The 19,792-nt window shown below is 53.7% G+C and overlaps 1 protein-coding gene across 1 annotated transcript in view; it reads left to right on the forward strand.

Annotated features, from left to right (window-relative positions):
• Window positions 1–510: 510 nt before the first annotated feature.
• Window positions 511–19,792, forward strand: part of DNAJC3 (DnaJ heat shock protein family (Hsp40) member C3) — a 38,540-nt gene continuing 19,258 nt past the window's right edge. Inside the window, exons 1-6 of the mRNA XM_076055172.1 lie at window positions 511–720; window positions 5,570–5,677; window positions 11,628–11,752; window positions 12,135–12,209; window positions 13,842–13,985; window positions 18,323–18,504. Coding sequence (XP_075911287.1) covers window positions 639–720; window positions 5,570–5,677; window positions 11,628–11,752; window positions 12,135–12,209; window positions 13,842–13,985; window positions 18,323–18,504 — 716 coding nt within the window. The 5' untranslated portion in view covers window positions 511–638. The remainder of the gene's footprint in view (window positions 721–5,569; window positions 5,678–11,627; window positions 11,753–12,134; window positions 12,210–13,841; window positions 13,986–18,322; window positions 18,505–19,792) is intronic.

Raw genomic sequence — 19,792 nt, forward strand, 5'->3', positions numbered from 1 at the left:
TGACACAACGCTTATCTTCCGCTTCCGGAAGATGTTTTTTGAACTCATCTCTCATCTTCTTCTTCCGGAAGATATTCCTGAACGCAAAAGTTCATCTTCCGGAAGCCGTTTCTGAACTCTCATCGCGCAACTTCCGCTTCCGGAAGATGAGTTTCCACTCCACTTCCGGAAACATTCGCCCGAAACGCCACGCCTTTTTATTTTTTCCCCATCATCGAATAGGAACGCCGCACCTGTGCACCCGTCTCAGCCAATCGCAAGCCCCCATCTGTTCATACCCCCACGCCTCTCCCGCGTGATGCCTCCACCCCCCCCCCAGCCGCCGCCTCGGCCAATCACAAAAGCCCACGCTCCGTTGCGTGCACCCCACCCTAACCACCAACCCCCCCCACCTCCCCACCAGCAGCGTAGCGCGCGTCGATTGGCCACGACCCCCGAGTGACGTCAACGCGCACGGCGGTTTGTTTGGGGTTGGAGCCGCGTACGTGCGCCTCGCGACGTCATCGCGCACGGTTGAGGGGGGGGGAGGGTGACGTCATCACGCTCGCTTTAACTTCGCGGGGCGCGATAATGTGAAGCGTTGAACCATACGGCATCAGCGGCCAAACATAGAACTCGCTGTCGTTACTTTCACTGCGATGATCGCTCCCGTATCGTGGGTCAACAAGGCCGCGTCGTCCTTCCCCCTGCTGCTGGTTCTCTTCGACCTGCAGTATGACGGTAACGACGGCAAACTTTACCTCACGACGATACGAGCCGCTGTTTTTTTTTTCTCTGGGGAGGTGGGGGCGGGCGGGCGGGCGGTCGGGGCGGGTGGGCGGGCCCCCGACCCCGGCCGGCTTGGGGCTTCTAGGAAAGACGTCAAAAGCCTACGCGGGTTAGGCCGCTACGCGTAGTCGCGGGGTGTTTATTTGGGCTTCGGTTTATTTGGGCTTCCGTTAGGTCGACTCGGCCTTAGCGTTGTTGCCGTGTCGCCAGAGTTTGTGCGGCGTGTGTGTGAGGAGAGACAACGGCGAGTGAGAGGACTGTCGTTACTGGGGATACAAAGGCGGGCGGGCGTGGTGTTTGTAAAGCCACGTTTGCCCGCCCGCCCGTCCTTTATACCGGCACTGTTGACAGCACTTCCTGTCCCCTCAGCGGTCTTGTCAGTGTGTGTGTGAGTGTGTCAGTGTGTTTGTGAGTGTGTCAGTGTGTTTGTGAGTGTGTCAGTGTGTTTGTCAGTGTGTTTGTGAGTGTGTCAGTGTGTTTGTCAGTGTGTTTGTGAGTGTGTCAGTGTGTTTGTCAGTGTGTTTGTCAGTGTGTGTGTGAGTGTGTCAGTGTGTGTGTGTCAGTGTGTGTGTTTGTGTGTGAGTGTGTCAGTGTGTTTGTGTGTGTCAGTGTGTTTGTGTGTGTCAGTGTGTTTGTGTGTGTGTCAGTGTGTTTGTGTGTGTGAGTGTGTCAGTGTGTTTGTGTGTGAGTGTGTCAGTGTGTTTGTGTGTGAGTGTGTCAGTGTGTTTGTGTGTGTGAGTGTGTCAGTGTGTTTGTGTGTGTGAGTGTGTTTGTGAGTGTGTCAGTGTGTTTGTGAGTGTGTCAGTGTGTTTGTGAGTGTGTCAGTGTGTTTGTGAGTGTGTCAGTGTGTTTGTGTGTGTCAGTGTGTTTGTGAGTGTCACTGTGTTTGTGAGTGTGTCACTGTGTTTGTGAGTGTGTCACTGTGTTTGTGAGTGTGTCACTGTGTTTGTGAGTGTGTCACTGTGTTTGTGAGTGTCACTGTGTTTGTGAGTGTCACTGTGTTTGTGAGCGTGTCACTGTGTTTGTGAGCGTGTCACTGTGTTTGTGAGCGTGTCACTGTGTTTGTGAGCGTGTCACTGTGTTTGTGAGCGTGTCACTGTGTTTGTGAGCGTGTCACTGTGTTTGTGAGCGTGTCACTGTGCTTGTGAGCGTGTCACTGTGCTTGTGAGCGTGTCACTGTGTTTGTGAGCGTGTCACTGTGTTTGTGAGCGTGTCACTGTGTTTGTGAGCGTGTCACTGTGTTTGTGAGCGTGTCACTGTGTTTGTGAGCGTGTCACTGTGTTTGTGACAGTGTGTGTGAGTGTGTGTCAGTGTGTGTGTGAGTGTGTGTTTGTGAGTGTCAGAGTGTGAGTGTGTCATGTGTGTGTCAGTGTTTGTATGTGTTTGTGTGTGTGTCAGTGTGTGTGTGTACAGATATAATGGGAGGCTGATCGATGCCCGGGTGCGGTCAAGGGATGGCTCCCTATTGCTCAACCACGTTATGTATGCCGATGATTTGGGCATAGCTGCTCATTCAGAGGAGGAGTTGGAGACGCTGCTGCTGAGACTGGAGCGTGCCACTAAGAGATGGGGCTTTACCATCAGCCCCACCAAAACTAAGCACCTGCCTGGGTATTTTGTACCATCGGACACTCCACGCCCACAACTCCCAATCAGTGATGGGGCAGTTGTGGAGAGAGTGGAGAGTTTCCCATACCTGGGCAGTGTGCTTATGACCGGCTCCAGTTTAACAGCAGAGGTCTCACTCCCAATCAGTCGAGCGGCAATATCTTTTCATCGGTTGCGTAATGCTGTGTGGAAGCTACCTGGTCTGTCGCTCCGCACTAAGCTTCAGGTCTTCTCGGCCACGGTCATCCCCTCCCTTCTCTACGCTTGCGAAACGTGGACCCCCCTAATGGAACATCTTCGCCGATTAAAAACATTTAGGCTAGCCTGCCTACGATCCATCCTGGGTTTAATCAGGCTGGATTGTGCGAAGAGCTCACAAATCCGTGAAAGATCTGGGCAAGCTCCCATCGGTGAGCTCCTCCGGCAGGCAATGCGGTGGCTGGGTCATGCAGCCCGCATGCCCAGCCACCGCATGCCGAAACAGCTTTTGTTCGGCCGGATCAAGGGGGCTAAACGGGCGCGGCACGGGCTAGAGAAGAGATGGAGTGATGTGGTACAGGAGGACGTGGAGCTGAGTGGATTTGCCGATGACCGGTACCAGCGGTGTCAAGATCGGCTTCTGTGGAGGAGGCTCGTGAAGGACGCTACTGGGCAGTTGGAGGCAGTCGCCCTCCAACAAAAACGGAGGGCGGAGGAGCGACGCTCACGTGATGATGGGACTTTGTAGGATGAACGTTGAGAGTTTTAAGGGGGGCACGGGGTGACCGATAAGGTCTGAGTTGGTCTGGAAAGGTTGGGCACTGATAAGGGGTTGACAGGTTTGTTCTACACTACATTATACACTACACTACATTATACACTACACTATACACCACTACACTACACCATACACTATACTATACACCACTACTATACACTACACTACTATACTCTATTATACACTACACTATACATTACACTGCACACTACTATACTACTATACACTACACTATACACTACACTATACACTACACTGCACACTACTATACTACTATACACTACACTAGACACTACACTATACACTACTATACCACTATACACTACACTATACACTACACTATACACTACTATACACTACTAAACACTACACTATACACTACTATACTCTACACTATGCACTACTATACTATACACTACACTATAAACTACTATACAATAAACTATACACTCCACTATACACTATACTATACACGCCACTATACACTCCACTATACACTACACACTACACTATACACTACTATACACTCCACTATACACTACTATACACTCCACTATACACTACACTATACCATACCTGTCAACCCCTTATTATTGTCCAGGGAAATGTATTTTTACGGCCCACAGGGCCATACAGCCGTTTCAATTACGGGACAAAAACACCTAAAATGTCAATTTGTTTGTGTGTTTCTCTCCCTTGTGATGATGGGACTTCGTAGGATGAACGTTGAGATGTATAAGGGGGCACGGGGTGATCAATGAGGTCTGAATTGGTGCGTCATTAGGTAGGGCACTGATAAGGGGGTTGCCACGTATGTAATTGGTGTGTGTGTGTGTAATTGGTGTGTGTGTGTAATTGGTGTGTGTGTGTAATTGGTTGGTGTGTGTGTATTTGGTTGGTGTGTGTGTATTTGGTTGGTGTGTGTGTGTATTTGGTTGGTGTGTGTGTGTATTTGGTTGGTGTGTGTGTGTGTATTTTGTGTGTGTGTGTATTTGGTTGGTGTGTGTGTGTAATTGGTTGGTGTGTGTGTGTGGTTGGTGTGTGTGTAATTGGTTGGTGTGTGTGTGTATTTGGTCGGTGTGTGTGTGTGTATTTGGTTGGGGTGTGTATTTGGTTGGTGGGTGTGTATTTGGTTGGTGTGTGTGTATTTGGTGTGTGTGTATTTGGTTGGTGTGTGTGTATTTGGTCGGTGTGTGTGTAATTGGTTGGTGTGTGTGTGTGGTTGGTGTGTGTGTGTAATTGGTTGGTGTGTGTGTGTAATTGGTTGGTGTGTGTGTGTGTAATTGGTTGGTGTGTGTGTGTGTAATTGGTTGGTGTGTGTGTGTCGTTGGTGTGTGTGTAATTAGTAACGCACGTTTCAGGAGGCGGTCGTCCCACACTGTTCAAGATATGTCAAGTTTTGTTTGTTAGTTCTTGTCTTCTACCCATGACGTGTCCTAAAACCCACTCCCTTGGCACTTGCTGTGATGACATTAGCCCCGCAGCGTGAGTTCTCCCGTTCGTATCTCTCTGTGTCTCTCTCTGTATCTCTGTGTCTCTCTCTGTATCTCTGTGTCTCTCTCTGTATCTCTCTGTGTCTCTCTCTGTGTGTCTCTCTCTGTATCTCTCTCTGTATCTCTCTCTGTATCTCTCTCTGTGTCTCTCTCTGTATCTCTGTGTCTCTCTCTGTATCTCTGTGTCTCTCTCTGTATCTCTGTGTCTCTCTCTGTATCTCTGTGTCTCTCTCTGTATCTCTGTGTCTCTCTCTGTCTCTCTCTGTGTCTCTCTGTGTCTCTCTCTGTGTCTCTCTCTGTATCTCTGTGTCTCTCTCTGTATCTCTGTGTCTCTCTCTGTATCTCTGTGTCTCTCTCTGTATCTCTGTGTCTCTCTCTGTATCTCTCTGTCTCTCTCTGTGTGTCTCTCTCTGTATCTCTGTGTCTCTCTCTCTGTGTATCTCTGTCTCTCTCTCTGTATCTCTGTCTCTCTCTCTCTCTCTCTGTATCTCTCTGTGTATCTCTCTGTGTCTCTCTCTGTGCCTCTCTGTGTCTCTCTGTGTCTCTCTCTGTCTCTCTCTGTATCTCTCTGTATCTCTCTGTGTCTCTCTCTGTGTCTCTCTCTGTGTTTCTCTCTGTGTCTCTCTCTGTGTCTCTCTCTGTGTCTCTCTCTCTGTGTCTCTCTCTCTCTCTGTCTCTCTCTCTGTGTCTCTCTCTCTGTGTCTCTCTCTGTGTCTCTCTCTGTCTGTTGAACTTCTTTCGCACCGTACGTAGCCAACCGTGCTGTGTGTGTGTGTGTTGAACTTCTTTCACACCGTACGTAGCCAACCGTGCTGTCTGTTGAATTTCTTTCACACCGTACGTAGCCAACCGTGCCATGTGTGTGTGAACTTCTTTCGCACCGTACGCAGCCAACCGTGCCGTGTGTGTGTTGAACTTCTTTCTCACCGTGACGCGTGTGCAGGTGCGTGCGGTGCCAACACGGAGGTGGACAAGCACCTGGAGATGGGCAAGAAGTTGCTGGCGGCTGGCCAGCTCGCAGACGCCCTGTCGCACTACCATGCCGCCGTGGGTGAGCTCCGTCACTCTCACAGACGTCACCTCGTTGTTGTTGTTGTTCTTGTTGTTGTTGTTGTTGTCTGTGTTGTTGTTGTTGTTGTTGTCTGTGTTGTTGTTGTTGTCTGTGTTGTTGTTGTTGTTGTCTGTGTTGTTGTTGTTGTCGCTGGCGGCTGGCCAGCTCGCAGACGCCCTGTCGCACTACCACGCCGCCGTGGGTGAGCTCCGTCACTCTCGCAGACGTCACCTCGTTGTTGTTGTCTTTGTCGTTGTTGTTGTTGTCTGTGTTGTTGTTGTTGTTGTCGTCTGTGTTGTTGTTGTTGTCGTCTGTGTTGTTGTCTGTGTCGTTGTCGGCTGGGCAGCTCACAGACGCCCTGTCGCACTACCACGCCGCCGTGGGTGAGCTCCGTCACTCTCGCAGACGTCACCGCATTGTTGTTGTTGTTGTTGTTGTCTGTGTTGTTGTCTGTGTTGTTGTTGTTGTCGCTGGTGGCTGGGCAGCTCGCAGACGCCCTGTCGCACTACCACGCCGCCGTGGGTGAGCTCCGTCACTCTCGCAGACGTCACCGCATTGTTGTTGTTGTTGTCTGTGTCGTTGTTGTTGTTCTTGTTGTTGTTGTCGCTGGCGGCTGGCCAGCTCGCAGACGCCCTGTCGCACTACCATGCCGCCGTGGGTGAGCTCCGTCACTCTCACAGGCGTCACCTCGTCGTCGTCGTTGTTGTTGTTGTCTGTGTTGTTGTTGTTGTCTGTGTTGTTGTTGTTGTTGTCTGTGTTGTTGTTGTTGTCGCTGTCGGCTGGGCAGCTCACAGACGCCCTGTCGCACTACCACGCCGCCGTGGGTGAGCTCCGTCACTCTCGCAGACGTCACCTCATTGTTGTTGTCGTTGTTGTTGTTGTTGTCTGTGTCGTTGTTGTTGTTGTCGTTGTTGTCGCTGGCGGCTGGCCAGCTCGCAGACGCCCTGTCGCACTACCACGCCGCCGTGGGTGAGCTCCGTCACTCTCGCAGACGCCACCTCGTTGTTGTTGTCGTTGTTGTTGTTGTTGTTGTCGTTGTTGTTGTCGTTGTTGTCGTTGTTGTCTGTGTCGTTGTTGTCGTTGTTGTTGTCGTTGTTGTTGTCTGTGTCGTTGTTGTTGTCGTTGTTGTTGTTGTCTGTGTCGTTGTCGTTGTTGTTGTTGTCTGTGTCGTTGTTGTCGTTGTTGTTGTTGTCTGTGTCGTTGTCGTTGTTGTCGTTGTTGTTGTTGTCTGTGTCGTTGTTGTTGTTGTTGTCTGTGTCGTTGTCGTCGTTGTCGTTGTTGTTGTCGTTGTTGTTGTTGTCTGTGTCGTTGTTGTTGTCGTTGTTGTTGTTGTCTGTGTCGTTGTCGTTGTTGTTGTCTGTGTCGTTGTTGTTGTTGTCGTTGTTGTTGTTGTCTGTGTCGTTGTCGTTGTTGTCGTTGTTGTTGTCTGTGTCGTTGTTGTTGTTGTTGTCTGTGTCGTTGTCGTCGTTGTCGTTGTTGTTGTCGTTGTTGTTGTTGGTGTCGTTGTCGCTGGCGGCTGGGCAGCTCACAGACGCCCTGTCGCACTACCACGCCGCCGTGGGTGAGCTCCGTCACTCTCACAGACGCCACCTCGTTGTTGTTGTCGTTGTTGTCGTCGTTGTTGTTGTTGTTGTCGTCGTTGTTGTTGTTGTCGTCTGCGTTGTTGTTGTCGTCTGCGTCGTCGTCTGCGTCGTCTCCACAGGACGAGTCGCCCTTGACAACGAGCTACTTAGCTCGTCGGGCTCTTCGGTCGATGTGCAATGCACTCCCGGTTCTTCCGACTTTGTGACGCGCGTGGGTGGGTGAGGGAGCACGTGAGTGGGCCAGTGTGTGTGTGTGTGAGAGTGTGTGTGGGCCAGTGAGTGTGTGTGTGGGCCAGTGAGTGTGTGTGTGGGCCAGTGAGTGTGTGTGTGGGCCAGTGAGTGTGTGTGTGGGCCAGTGAGTGTGTGTGTGGGCCAGTGAGTGTGTGTGTGGGCCAGTGAGTGTGTGTGTGTGGGCCAGTGAGTGTGTGTGTGTGGGCCAGTGAGTGTGAGTGAGTGTGTGGGCCAGTGAGTGTGTGTGTGTGTGCCAGTGAGTGGGCCAGTGAGTGTGTGTGTGTGCCAGTGAGTGGGCCAGTGAGTGTGTGAGTGTTGGCCAGTGATTGTGTGTGTGGGCCATATTCTGTGTGTGTGGGCCAGTGAGTGTGTGTGTGTGGGCCAGTGAGTGAGTGTGTGTGTGTGGGCCAGTGAGAGTGTGTGAGTGGGCCAGTGAGTGTGTGTGAGTGGGCCAGTGAGTGTGTGTGTGTGTGTGGGCCAGTGTGTGTGTGTGAGTGGGCCAGTGAGTGTGTGTAAGTGGGCCAGTGAGTGAGTGTGTGCGAGTGGGCCAGTGAGTGTGTGTGAGTGGGCCAGTGAGTGAGTGTGTGTGAGTGGGCCAGTGAGTGTGTGTGAGTGGGCCAGTGAGTGAGTGTGTGCGAGTGGGCCAGTGAGTGTGTGTGAGTGTGTGTGTGGGCTAGTGAGTGTGTGTGTGTGGGCCAGTGAGTGTGTGTGTGTGGGCCAGTGAGTGTGTGTGTGTGGGCCAGTGAGTGTGTGTGTGTGGGCCAGTGTGTGGGCCAGTGAGTGTGTGTGTGTGGGCCAGTGAGTGTGTGTGTGTGGGCCAGTGAGTGTGTGTGTGTGGGCCAGTGTGTGTGTGTGTGAGTGGGCCAGTGAGTGTGTGTGTGTGAGTGGGCCAGTGAGTGTGTGTGTGCGTGTGGGCCAGTGAGTGAGTGTGTGCGTGTGGGCCAGTGAGTGAGTGTGTGCGTGTGGGCCAGTGAGTGGGCCAGTGAGTGTGTGTGAGTGGGCCAGTGTGTGTGTGCCAGTGAGTGGGCCAGCGAGTGTGTGAGTGTGGGCCAGTGAGTGTGTGCCAGTGAGTGTGTGAGTGTGGGCCAGTGAGTGTGTGTGTGTGAGTGGGCCAGTGAGTGTGTGTGTGTGGGCCAGTGAGTGTGTGTGTGTGGGCCAGTGAGTGTGTGTGTGTGTGGGCCAGTGAGTGTGTGTGTGTGGGCCAGTGAGTGTGTGTGGGCCAGTGAGTGTGTGTGTGTGTGGGCCAGTGAGTGTGTGTGGAGAGAGTGGAGAGTTTCCCATACCTGGGCAGTGTGCTTATGACCGGCTCCGGTTTGACAGCAGAGGTCTCACTCCAAATCAGTCGAGCGGCATTCTCTTTTCATCGGTTGCGTAACGCTGTGTGGAAGCTACCTGGTCTGTCGCTCCACACTAAGCTTCAGGTCTTTTCGGCCATGGTCATTCCCTCCCTTCTCTACGCTTGCGAAATGTGGACCCCCCCCTAATGGAACATCTTCGCCGGTGAGAAACATTTAGGCTAGCCTGCCTACGATCCATCCTGGGTTTAACCAGACTGGATTGTGTGAGGAGCTCACAAATCCTTGAAAGATCTGGGCAAAGTTCCATCGGTGAGCTCCTCCGGCAGGCAAGGCTGCGTTGGCTGGGTCATGTAGCCCGCATGCCCAACCACCGCATGCCGAAACAGCTTTTGTTCGGGCCGGATCGAGGGGGCTAAACGGGCGCGGCACGGGCTAGAGAAGAGATGGAGTGATGTGGTACAGGAGGACGTGGAGCTGAGTGGACTTGCCGATGACTGGTACCAGCGGTGTCAAGATCGGCCTTTATGGAGGAGGCTCGTGAGGGACGCTACTGGGCAGTTGGAGGCAGTCGCCCTCCAACAACAACGGAGGGCGGAGGAGCGACGCTCACAACAACGAGCGGAGTGCCGGGTGGCTAAAGCACAGCAAGTTGGCGCAGTTGGGGGCACAGGTGGTGCATCAGCCAGTCATCTCAGTCAGTCGACCCGTGGCACCTGCTGGGTCTGCCCCGTGACCTCCTGCCAGCGGGCGTTCGACGCTTGACGTGGTAGCCTCAAGGTGCACCTAGCCTGGCACGGCCGCCGTGGTGACGTCACCGCCACTTAGTATCGAACGGCGGTTGTTGTTGTTGTGCGTGGCAAGGCAGGATAAGAAATGGAGAAGTCTAAAAGAGAATGTGGAAAGAAAGTGTTGTAGATACGATCTCGAGTGGGGGGGGGGATGGGTAATGTAAATTATAACTAATTTTTATTTTTTTATTTAAAGCTTTCGTGACTGCAGGGATTCATATTCTTGGTTCTTTTGGTAAAGTCACCACCACGTAGAAGGGAAACAATAAAATAATAAAAATATAACGTCGTGATAATTTTATTGTTTTTTATTTTTATTATTTTGTTGTTCCCCCTTCTACGTGGTGACTTTACCGAAAGAACCAAAAATATATTTTTAATTTCACCAGGTGTAAGAGACAACGTGGAAAATTTGACCCTTTTTTGCCAGTATTAAATTACGAAAGAATGGGTGTGTTTTACCCTCTCCGGCAATGAATGAATAAATAGTCGACGTGTTAACATGTTGAAACAACAAATAAATTAAACCTTTTGCAAGGAAGCAAGTAACTGCGTTAACCACACACAGCGCTTGTGGTGAACATGCAAGCACACGTGGCTCTGATGATTATGATGATAATAATAATAGATGATGCATTGTCTTCAACACTGATTGGCCTACACCAGAGACATCGGCTTTCTTCACGGCCTGGTCTCACCACCAGTGTCAGACCGGAGAAATCAAACAGGTGAAACGGCACAAGGGCAATGCCCACTGTATTGTTGGTTCTTTCGGTGAAGGCACGTTGAAGGGAAACAATAAAATATATATAAAACAATAAAAATTCTCACGACGTTTCGACCGTAACACAAACAGTCATCGTCAGGTGTTAAAACCAACGGCAAGAAACATTTGAAATAAGTGACGGTTTGTATTTATTTGTTTTTAAACGTCAGCACCACGGAGAGCGATTTGGCAGTTTATTTAGAAGGACGAGTCCATCTATGTTCGGAAAAGAGGAGGGGGGGAGACGAAAAATTAATGGATGCTGTCTGAAAGCCACCGTAAGCGTGAACAATCAATTAAGACCCGAAATGGTTTATCAAATCCTTCCAATGATTGCTAAGCCAGAATCCATCTTCTCGGTGGAAATTGCCTCTGTGCTTGTATATGTGGGTGGCCTCATGGACGAATCTCTCATGGTAGCCCGATGGCTCGCAAAGAACCTCCGTCTTGGAGAAGTCGATGGATATTTCTATCTCGGGGTGAGCAGCGGACGATGTCATTGGGATTCCTTTTTTTGCCGGTATCAAAAGTACAGCAAAACCTTGGGTTGCGTGTAACTTGGTCTCTGCGAATGTTTGTGCAAGACGAGCAAAAACATGTAAGTAAATATTAATTTGATGAACGAGCCAGGGTCTTGCAATACGCGCAGCGGTACTACGTGTACACGCTCGGTCTGCCCAGCGGCACGTGACCGCACAACCGATATATGCGAGCGCTTTGATATACGAGCGCTTTGATATCCGAGCGCTTTGATATGCGAGCGCTTTGGATTGGCAAACACGTTTTTTCTTTCCGGAACGAATTGTGCTCGCGATCCCAAGGGTTTTGCTGCATGAGAAATCTAAGTAGATGTTTAATCCCTGGCAATGAAAGCTGTTTAAACACCAAATAGAATGTAGCTTTTGCAAGGGATCAGGCGGCGGCGGCTGCGGCTGCTTTAACCTCTCCGCGGTACTTGTGGCGAACGTGCAAACGTTGTTGTTGTTGTGGTGGTGGTGGTTGTTGTTGTTGTTGCTCTGGTGGTTGTTGTCGTGGTTGTTTGATTGTGTGTCGGCTGCTGTTGTCGTTACCGGCAACGAAACGTCCCCCCAGCTATTCCCAATTCGCGAAATGTCGCCGTCGGGGCTTAGCTCTGCAGCACCGAGCAACCGGCCTGGTGCGGCCGTACACCCGTAACGGATTTGGCCGCGTGGTTTTTATTTTTGTGTCCGCGTGCCACCCAAGCCCTTGCTGATTGGCTGTCGTCGTTGTTGTTGTTGTTGTCGTTGTTGTTGTCGTTGTTAGAAGGCGACCCGGGCAGCTACTTGACCTACTACAAGCGGGCGACCGTCTACCTGGCCATGGGGCGGTCGAAGGCTGCCCTGCCGGACCTCTCCCGCGTCATCGAGCTCAAGCCAGACTTCACGGCCGTGAGACACACACGCACGCACGCGCACGTACGCACACACACGCACGCGCGCGTGTCCACGTGTAGTACACACGTGTCCATGTGTGTACGCACACACGCACGTGTCCACGTGTACGCGTACACACGCACACGCACGTGTCCACGTGTGTACGCACAGGCACGTGTCCACGTGTGTACGCGTACACACGCACACGCACGTGTCCACGTGTATGCGCACACACACGTGTCCACGTGTACACACACACACACGCACGTGTCCACGTGTACGCACACACACGCACAACAACAACCGCTATTTTCGTCTTCTGCCACATCTTCTTCTGCTTCTGCTTCCTCTTCCGCTTCTCATTCTTCTTCTTCTTCTTCACGTGGGGGTCCCACAGGCGCAGCTGCAGAGAGGCAACGTCTTCCTGAAGCAGGGGAAACTCGAGGAGGCGCAGCAGGACTTCCTCGCCGTGGTGAGTAGCCAGCCCCACCACGCCGCACCAAAACCCACCCTCGCCCTCGGTCAACGGCAACTGGTCGACGGGCGGAGGTGCCGTGCGCATCCTGCGGATGGCAGCGGGTCGGCGCGGGTCGAAGGCGCGGCAGTGCCCGGCACCGGCAACGCGTGCACCAGCGTCCGCGTCCGCATCGGCGTGCGCGCCAGCGTGCGTGTCCGTCGGCGTCGGCGTCCGTGCCAGCGTCCGCGTCAGCGTCCGTGCCAGTGTGTGTGTCAGCGTCCGTGCCAGTGTGTGTGTCAGCGTCCATGCCAGTGTGTGTGTCAGCGTGCGTGCCAGCGTCCATGCCAGTGTCCATGCCAGCGTGTGCCAGCGTCCATGCCAGTGTGTGTGTCAGCGTCCGTGCCAGTGTGTGTGTCAGCGTCCATGCCAGCGTCCATGCCAGTGTGTGTGTCAGCGTGTGTCAGCGTGTGTCAGCGTCCGTGCCAGCATCCGTACCAGCGTCCATGCCAGCGTGTGTCAGCGTCCATGCCAGTGTGTGTGTCAGCGTCCGTGCCAGTGTGTGTGTCAGCGTCCATGCCAGCGTCCATGCCAGTGTGTGTGTCAGCGTCCATGCCAGTGTGTGTGTCAGCGTCCGTGCCAGTGTGTGTGTCAGCGTCCGTGCCAGTGTGTGTGTCAGCGTCCATGCCAGCATCCATGCCAGTGTGTGTGTCAGCGTCCATGCCAGTGTGTGTGTCAGCGTCCGTGCCAGTGTGTGTGTCAGCGTCCATGCCAGTGTGTGTGTCAGCGTCCATGCCAGTGTGTGTGTCAGCGTCCATGCCAGCGTGCGTGCCAGCGTCCATGCCAGTGTCCATGCCAGTGTGTGTGTCAGCGTCCATGCCAGTGTGTGTGTCAGCGTCCGTGCCAGTGTGTGTGTCAGCGTCCGTGCCAGTGTGTGTGTCAGCGTCCATGCCAGTGTGTGTGTCAGCGTCCGTGCCAGTGTGTGTGTCAGCGTCCATGCCAGTGTGTGTGTCAGCGTCCATGCCAGTGTGTGTGTCAGCGTCCATGCCAGTGTGTGTCAGCGTCCATGCCAGTGTGTGTCAGCGTCCATGCCAGTGTGTGTGTCAGCGTCCATGCCAGTGTGTGTGTCAGCGTCCATGCCAGTGTGTGTGTCAGCGTCCGTGCCAGTGTGTGTGTCAGCGTCCATGCCAGTGTGTGTCAGCGTCCATGCCAGTGTGTGTGTCAGCGTCCATGCCAGTGTGTGTGTCAGCGTCCATGCCAGTGTGTGTGTCAGCGTCCATGCCAGTGTGTGTGTCAGCGTCCGTGCCAGTGTGTGTGTCAGCGTCCGTGCCAGTGTGTGTGTCAGCGCCCATGCCAGTGTGTGTGTCAGCGTCCATGCCAGTGTGTGTGTCAGCGTCCGTGCCAGTGTGTGTGTCAGCGTCCATGCCAGTGTGTGTGTCAGCGTCCATGCCAGTGTGTGTGTCAGCGTCCGTGCCAGTGTGTGTGTCAGCGTCCGTGCCAGTGTGTGTGTCAGCGCCCATGCCAGTGTGTGTGTCAGCGTCCGTGCCAGTGTCCGTGCCAGCGTCTGTGCCAGCGTGTCAGCGTGCCAGCGTGCCAGCGTGCCAGCGTGCCAGCGTGTGCTTCTCTCCGCCCCCCCACCACCACCACCAGCTGGCGAGCCACCCGGGAGACGAGGAGGCGGCGGCACAGATGTCGCGGGCGCTGGAGCTGCAGCGCATGTGGGAGGAGGCGAGGTCGCTGCACGAGTGGGGAGACCACCAGGGGGCAGTCTCCTTCCTCGACAAGATCGTCGACGTGGGTCGCCGACGCTGCTTGTTGTTCTTGTTGTTTTGTTGTTGTTTTGTTGTTGTTTTGTTGTTGTTGTCTTGTTGTTGTGTTGTTGTTGTTTTTTTGTTGTTTTGTTGTGTTGTTGTTGTTGTTTTGGTGTTGTTTTGTTGTTGTTTTGTTGTGTTGTTGTTGTTTTGTTGTGTTGTTGTTTTGTTGTGTTGTTGTTGTTTTGTTGTGTTGTTGTTTTGGTGTTGTTGTTTTGGTGTTTTGTTGTGGTGTTGTTGTTTTGTTGTGGTGTTGTTGTTTTGTTGTGGTGTTGTTGTTTTGTTGTGGTGTTGTTGTTTTGTTGTGTTGTTGTTGTGGTGTTGTGTTGTTGTTTTGGTGTTGTGTTGTTGTTTTGGTGTTGTGTTGTTGTTGTGTTGTTGTTGTTGTGTTGTTGTTGTGTTGTTTTGGTGTTGTTTTGGTGTTGTTTTGGTGTTGTTTTGGTGTTGTTTTGTTGTTGTTTTGTTGTTGTTTTGTTGTTGTTTTGTTGTTGTGTTGTTGTTGTGTTGTTGTTTTGTTGTTGTTGTGTTGTTGTTGTGTTGTTGTTGTTGTGTTGTTGTTGTGTTGTTGTTGTTGTGTTGTTGTGTTGTTGTTGTGTTGTTGTTGTGTTGTTGTTGTGTTGTTGTTGTGTTGGTGTTGTTTTGTTGTGTTGTGTTGTTTTGTTGGTGTTGTTTTGTTGTTGTTGTTTTGTTGTTGTTGTTGTTTTGTTGTGTTGTTGTTGTTGTTCTCCGTCATCGTCGTTGAGACCCTCCCCTCGTTTCTATCCAAAAACCCGGAGGGTGAAAACCGTCGCTGGAAGGGATCCTGAGCCTTGTTGTCGGCCAAGGTGGTGATGACGTCGACGTCGTCATTGTCGCACGGCAGTGACGACGATGACGACGTCATTGTCATCGTCGCACGGCGGTGACGACAATGACGATGTCATTGTCATCGTCGCACGGTGGTGACGAAGTTGACGACGTCGTCATCGTCGCACGGTGGTGACGACGATGACGACGTCATTGTCATCATCGCACGGTGGTGACGACGTCATTGTCATCGTCGCACGGTGGTGACGACGATGACGACGTCGTCATCGTCGCACGGAGGTGACGACGATGACGACGTCGTCATCGTCGCACGGCGGTGACGACGATGACGACGTCGTCATCGTCGCACGGCGATGACGACGATGACGACGTCATTGTCATCGTCGCACGGCGGTGACGACGACGACGACGACGACGATGACGACGTCGTCGCGAGCGGTGACCTCGTTTCAGTGCCCGCAATTTTGGCACGGGCCCCACATGGCAGCAGCACGAGAGGAGGCTGCCACTAAAAAAAACCCTTCCAACTTTAATAATAATAGTTGTTGACCAAAGTCATTGACACAACCAAATGTAGACGGAATTAAATTGTTATTCTCCCCACACCCCCCACCCCACCCCAACCCCAACGAGTCTTATTTATAGTCGTGAACTTCCCCCTTTTGCGGGCACGTGCGCACGTCCATCAAGATCTCCTCCCAGCACCTGCGGCTGACACAGCGTGAACCCGGGCGCGCGTGCAGCCAAAGGCAAAGGTCCCCCGTGTAGCCTCTGACCGGCTGTCGATGGTCTTGTCCCCCGGTTAAAACGGCGAGTCCTGTACGCCTGGTCAGCAAAAATCTGAGCTCACTCGCTCAGCCGCCCACCCGCCCACTCACCTACCCACCCACTCACCTACCCACTCACACAGCCACCCACCCGCCCACCCACTCGCCCACCCACTCACCCACTCACCTACCCACTCACTCGCTCACCTACCCGCTCACCTACCCACCCACCTACCCACTCACCTACCCACCCACTCACACAGCCACCTACCCGCCCACCCACTCGCCCACCCACTCGCCCACCCACTCGTCCACTCACCTACCCACCCACTCACTCGCTCACCTACCCACCCACTCACCTACCCACTCACCCACTCACCTACCCACTCACTCGCTCACCTACCCGCTCACCTACCCACCCACCTACCCACTCACCTACCCACCCACTCACACAGCCACCTACCCGCCCACCCACTCGCCCACCCACTCGCCCACCCACTCGTCCACTCACCTACCCACCCACTCACTCGCTCACCTACCCGCTCACCTACCCACTCACCCACCCACCTACCCACTCACCTACCCACCCACTCACTCGCTCACCTACCCACTCACCCACTCACACAGCCACCCACCCGCCCACTCACCCGCTCACCTACTCGCCCACTCACTGACTCGCCCACCCACGCACCCACCCGCCCACTCATCCGCCTGGTCCCGGGCCTCCCCTAGGTCGCCTCGGCCTCAAGTGAGTGCCTGGGCGCGGTGTGCAGTTAAACATCAGCCACTGGGGGAGACAAAGGCGGTCGGGCGCGGTTTGCTGGCCACCCAGCCTTCACAGGTGCTCGCTAACAGCACTTGCCCCCCTACAGTCTGTTGCAGGCTACACGGGGGATCTTTGTCTTTGTGTGTGCTCGCTAACAGCACTTGCCCCCCTACAGTCTGTTGCAGGCTACACGGGGGATCTTTGTCTTTGTGTGTGCTCGCTAACAGCACTTGCCCCCCTACAGTCTGTTGCAGGCTACACGGGGGATCTTTGTCTTTGTGTGTGCTCGCTAACAGCACTTGGCCCCCCTACAGTCTGTTGCAGGCTACACGGGGGATCTTTGTCTTTGTGTGTGCTCGCTAACAGCACTTGCCCCCCTACAGTCTGTTGCAGGCTACACGGGGGATCTTTGTCTTTGTGTGTGCTCGCTAACAGCACTTGCCCCCCTACAGTCTGTTGCAGGCTACACGGGGGATCTTTGTCTTTGTGTGTGCTAGCTAACAGCACTTGGCCCCCCTACAGTCTGTTGCAGGCTACACGGGGGATCTTTGTCTTTGTGTGTGCTAGCTAACAGCACTTGCCCCCCCTACAGTCTGTTGCAGGCTACACGGGGGATCTTTGTCTTTGTGTGTGCTCGCTAACAGCACTTGCCCCCCCTACAGTCTGTTGCAGGCTACACGGGGGATCTTTGTCTTTGTGTGTGCTCGCTAACAGCACTTGGCCCCCCTACAGTCTGTTGCAGGCTACACGGGGGATCTTTGTCTTTGTGTGTGCTCGCTAACAGCACTTGCCCCCCTACAGTCTGTTGCAGGCTACACGGGGGATCTTTGTCTTTGTGTGTGCTAGCTAACAGCACTTGCCCCCCCTACAGTCTGTTGCAGGCTACACGGGGGATCTTTGTCTTTGTGTGTGCTCGCTAACAGCACTTTGCCCCCCTACAGTCTGTTGCAGGCTACACGGGGGATCTTTGTCTTTGTGTGTGCTCGCTAACAGCACTTTGCCCCCCTACAGTCTGTTGCAGGCTACACGGGGGATCTTTGTCTTTGTGTGTGCTCGCTAACAGCACTTGGCCCCCTACAGTCTGTTGCAGGCTACACGGGGGATCTTTGTCTTTGTGTGTGCTAGCTAACAGCACTTGCCCCCCCTACAGTCTGTTACAGGCTACACGGGGGATCTTTGTCTTTGTGTGTGCTAGCTAACAGCACTTGGCCCCCCTACAGTCTGTTGCAGGCTACACGGGGGATCTTTGTCTTTGTGTGTGCTAGCTAACAGCACTTGCCCCCCTACAGTCTGTTGCAGGCTACACGGGGGATCTTTGTCTTTGTGTGTGCTAGCTAACAGCACTTGGCCCCCCTACAGTCTGTTGCAGGCTACACGGGGGATCTTTGTCTTTGTGTGTGCTAGCTAACAGCACTTGCCCCCCTACAGTCTGTTGCAGGCTACACGGGGGATCTTTGTCTTTGGGTGTGCTCGCTAACAGCACTTGCCCCCCTACAGTCTGTTGCAGGCTACACGGGGGATCTTTGTCTTTTCCTCGTGTGCCACGGTAGCCTTCGTAGGGCGCTGCTCGCTACTCCGCAGCACTTGCCCCCTGCAGTCCGTTAGCGCCACACGGGTGGGGTCTTCGTGTGTGTGTGTGTGTGTATGTGTGTAGTGGGGAGCGATAGTGTAGCGGTTAGCGCGCTGCGCTATGAACCTGGCGACCCGGGTTCGATTCCCCCTCACGGCCAACACCAGTGACGATTATCTGAACCGGTCCCGGGCCTCCCCTAGGTCGACTCAGCCTCAAATGAGTACCTGGTGCGGTGTGTAAACATTGCCACTAGGGAGACAAAGGCGGTCGGGCGTGGTGCTGGCCACCCACCCCCTCATGTACCGTTCCGGCCTTCATAGGTGCTCGCTAACAGCACTTGCCCCTACAGTCTGTTAAGGCTATACGGGGGATCTTTGTCTTTGATCTTTGTGTGCGTGCGTGCGTAGTCCTGCCCGTGGGACTCGGACGTGCGGGAGCTCCGCGCCGATTGCCACGAGCGGCTGGGCAGCCTTGGGAAGGCGATCCAGGACCTGAAGCCGACCACGAAGCTTCGCAACGACAACACAGCCGCTCACCTGCGCATCAGCCGCCTGCACTACAGCCTGGGCGAGCAGGACGACTCGCTAGCGTGAGTCGCCCGCCCGCTCGCTCGCTCGCTCGTCGCCCCAGCAGAAAATCTCATTGGTCGGTCGGTCGGTCGGTCGCTCACTTGCTCAGTCACTCACTCGCTAAGTCACTCACTCGCTAAGTCACTCACTCGCTAAGTCACTCACTCGCTTGCTCACTCGCTCACTCGCTCAGTCACTAACTCGCTCAGTCGCTAACTCGCTAGCTCGGTCACTCGCTTGCTCACTCGCTTGCTCAGTCGCTCACTCGCTCAGTCACTCACTCGCTAAGTCACTCACTCGCTAAGTCACTCGCTAAGTCACTCGCTCACTCGCTCAGTCACTAACTCGCTCAGTCACTCACTCGCTAAGTCACTCACTCGCTTGCTCACTCGCTCACTCGCTCAGTCACTAACTCGCTCAGTCGCTAACTCGCTAGCTCGGTCACTCGCTTGCTCACTCGCTTGCTCCATCGCTCACTCGCTCAGTCACTCACTCGCTAAGTCACTCACTCGCTAAGTCACTCACTCGCTAAGTCACTCACTCGCTAAGTCACTCGCTCAGTCACTAACTCGCTCAGTCGCTAACTCGCTAGCTCGGTCACTCGCTTGCTCACTCGCTCAGTCGTTCACTCGCTCAGTCACTCACTCGCTAAGTCACTCACTCGCTAAGTCACTCACTCGCTAAGTCACTCGCTAAGTCACTCGCTCACTCGCTCAGTCACTAACTCGCTCAGTCACTCACTCGCTAAGTCACTCACTCGCTTGCTCACTCGCTCACTCGCTCAGTCACTAACTCGCTCAGTCGCTAACTCGCTAGCTCGGTCACTCGCTTGCTCACTCGCTTGCTCCATCGCTCACTCGCTCAGTCACTCACTCGCTAAGTCACTCACTCGCTAAGTCACTCACTCGCTAAGTCACTCACTCGCTAAGTCACTCGCTCAGTCACTAACTCGCTCAGTCGCTAACTCGCTAGCTCGGTCACTCGCTTGCTCACTCGCTCAGTCGTTCACTCGCTCAGTCACTCACTCGCTAAGTCACTCACTCGCTAAGTCACTCACTCGCTAAGTCACTCGCTAAGTCACTCGCTCACTCGCTCAGTCACTAACTCGCTCAGTCACTCACTCGCTAAGTCACTCACTCGCTTGCTCACTCGCTCACTCGCTCAGTCACTAACTCGCTCAGTCGCTAACTCGCTAGCTCGGTCACTCGCTTGCTCACTCGCTTGCTCCATCGCTCACTCGCTCAGTCACTCACTCGCTAAGTCACTCACTCGCTAAGTCACTCACTCGCTAAGTCACTCACTCGCTAA

This window comes from Petromyzon marinus, chromosome 70 (genome assembly GCF_048934315.1).
Source record: "Petromyzon marinus isolate PM22_M1 ecotype Great Lakes invasive population chromosome 70, UKy_Petmar_22M1.pri1.0, whole genome shotgun sequence".
In the NCBI taxonomy this organism is placed as follows: Eukaryota; Metazoa; Chordata; class Hyperoartia; order Petromyzontiformes; family Petromyzontidae; genus Petromyzon; species Petromyzon marinus.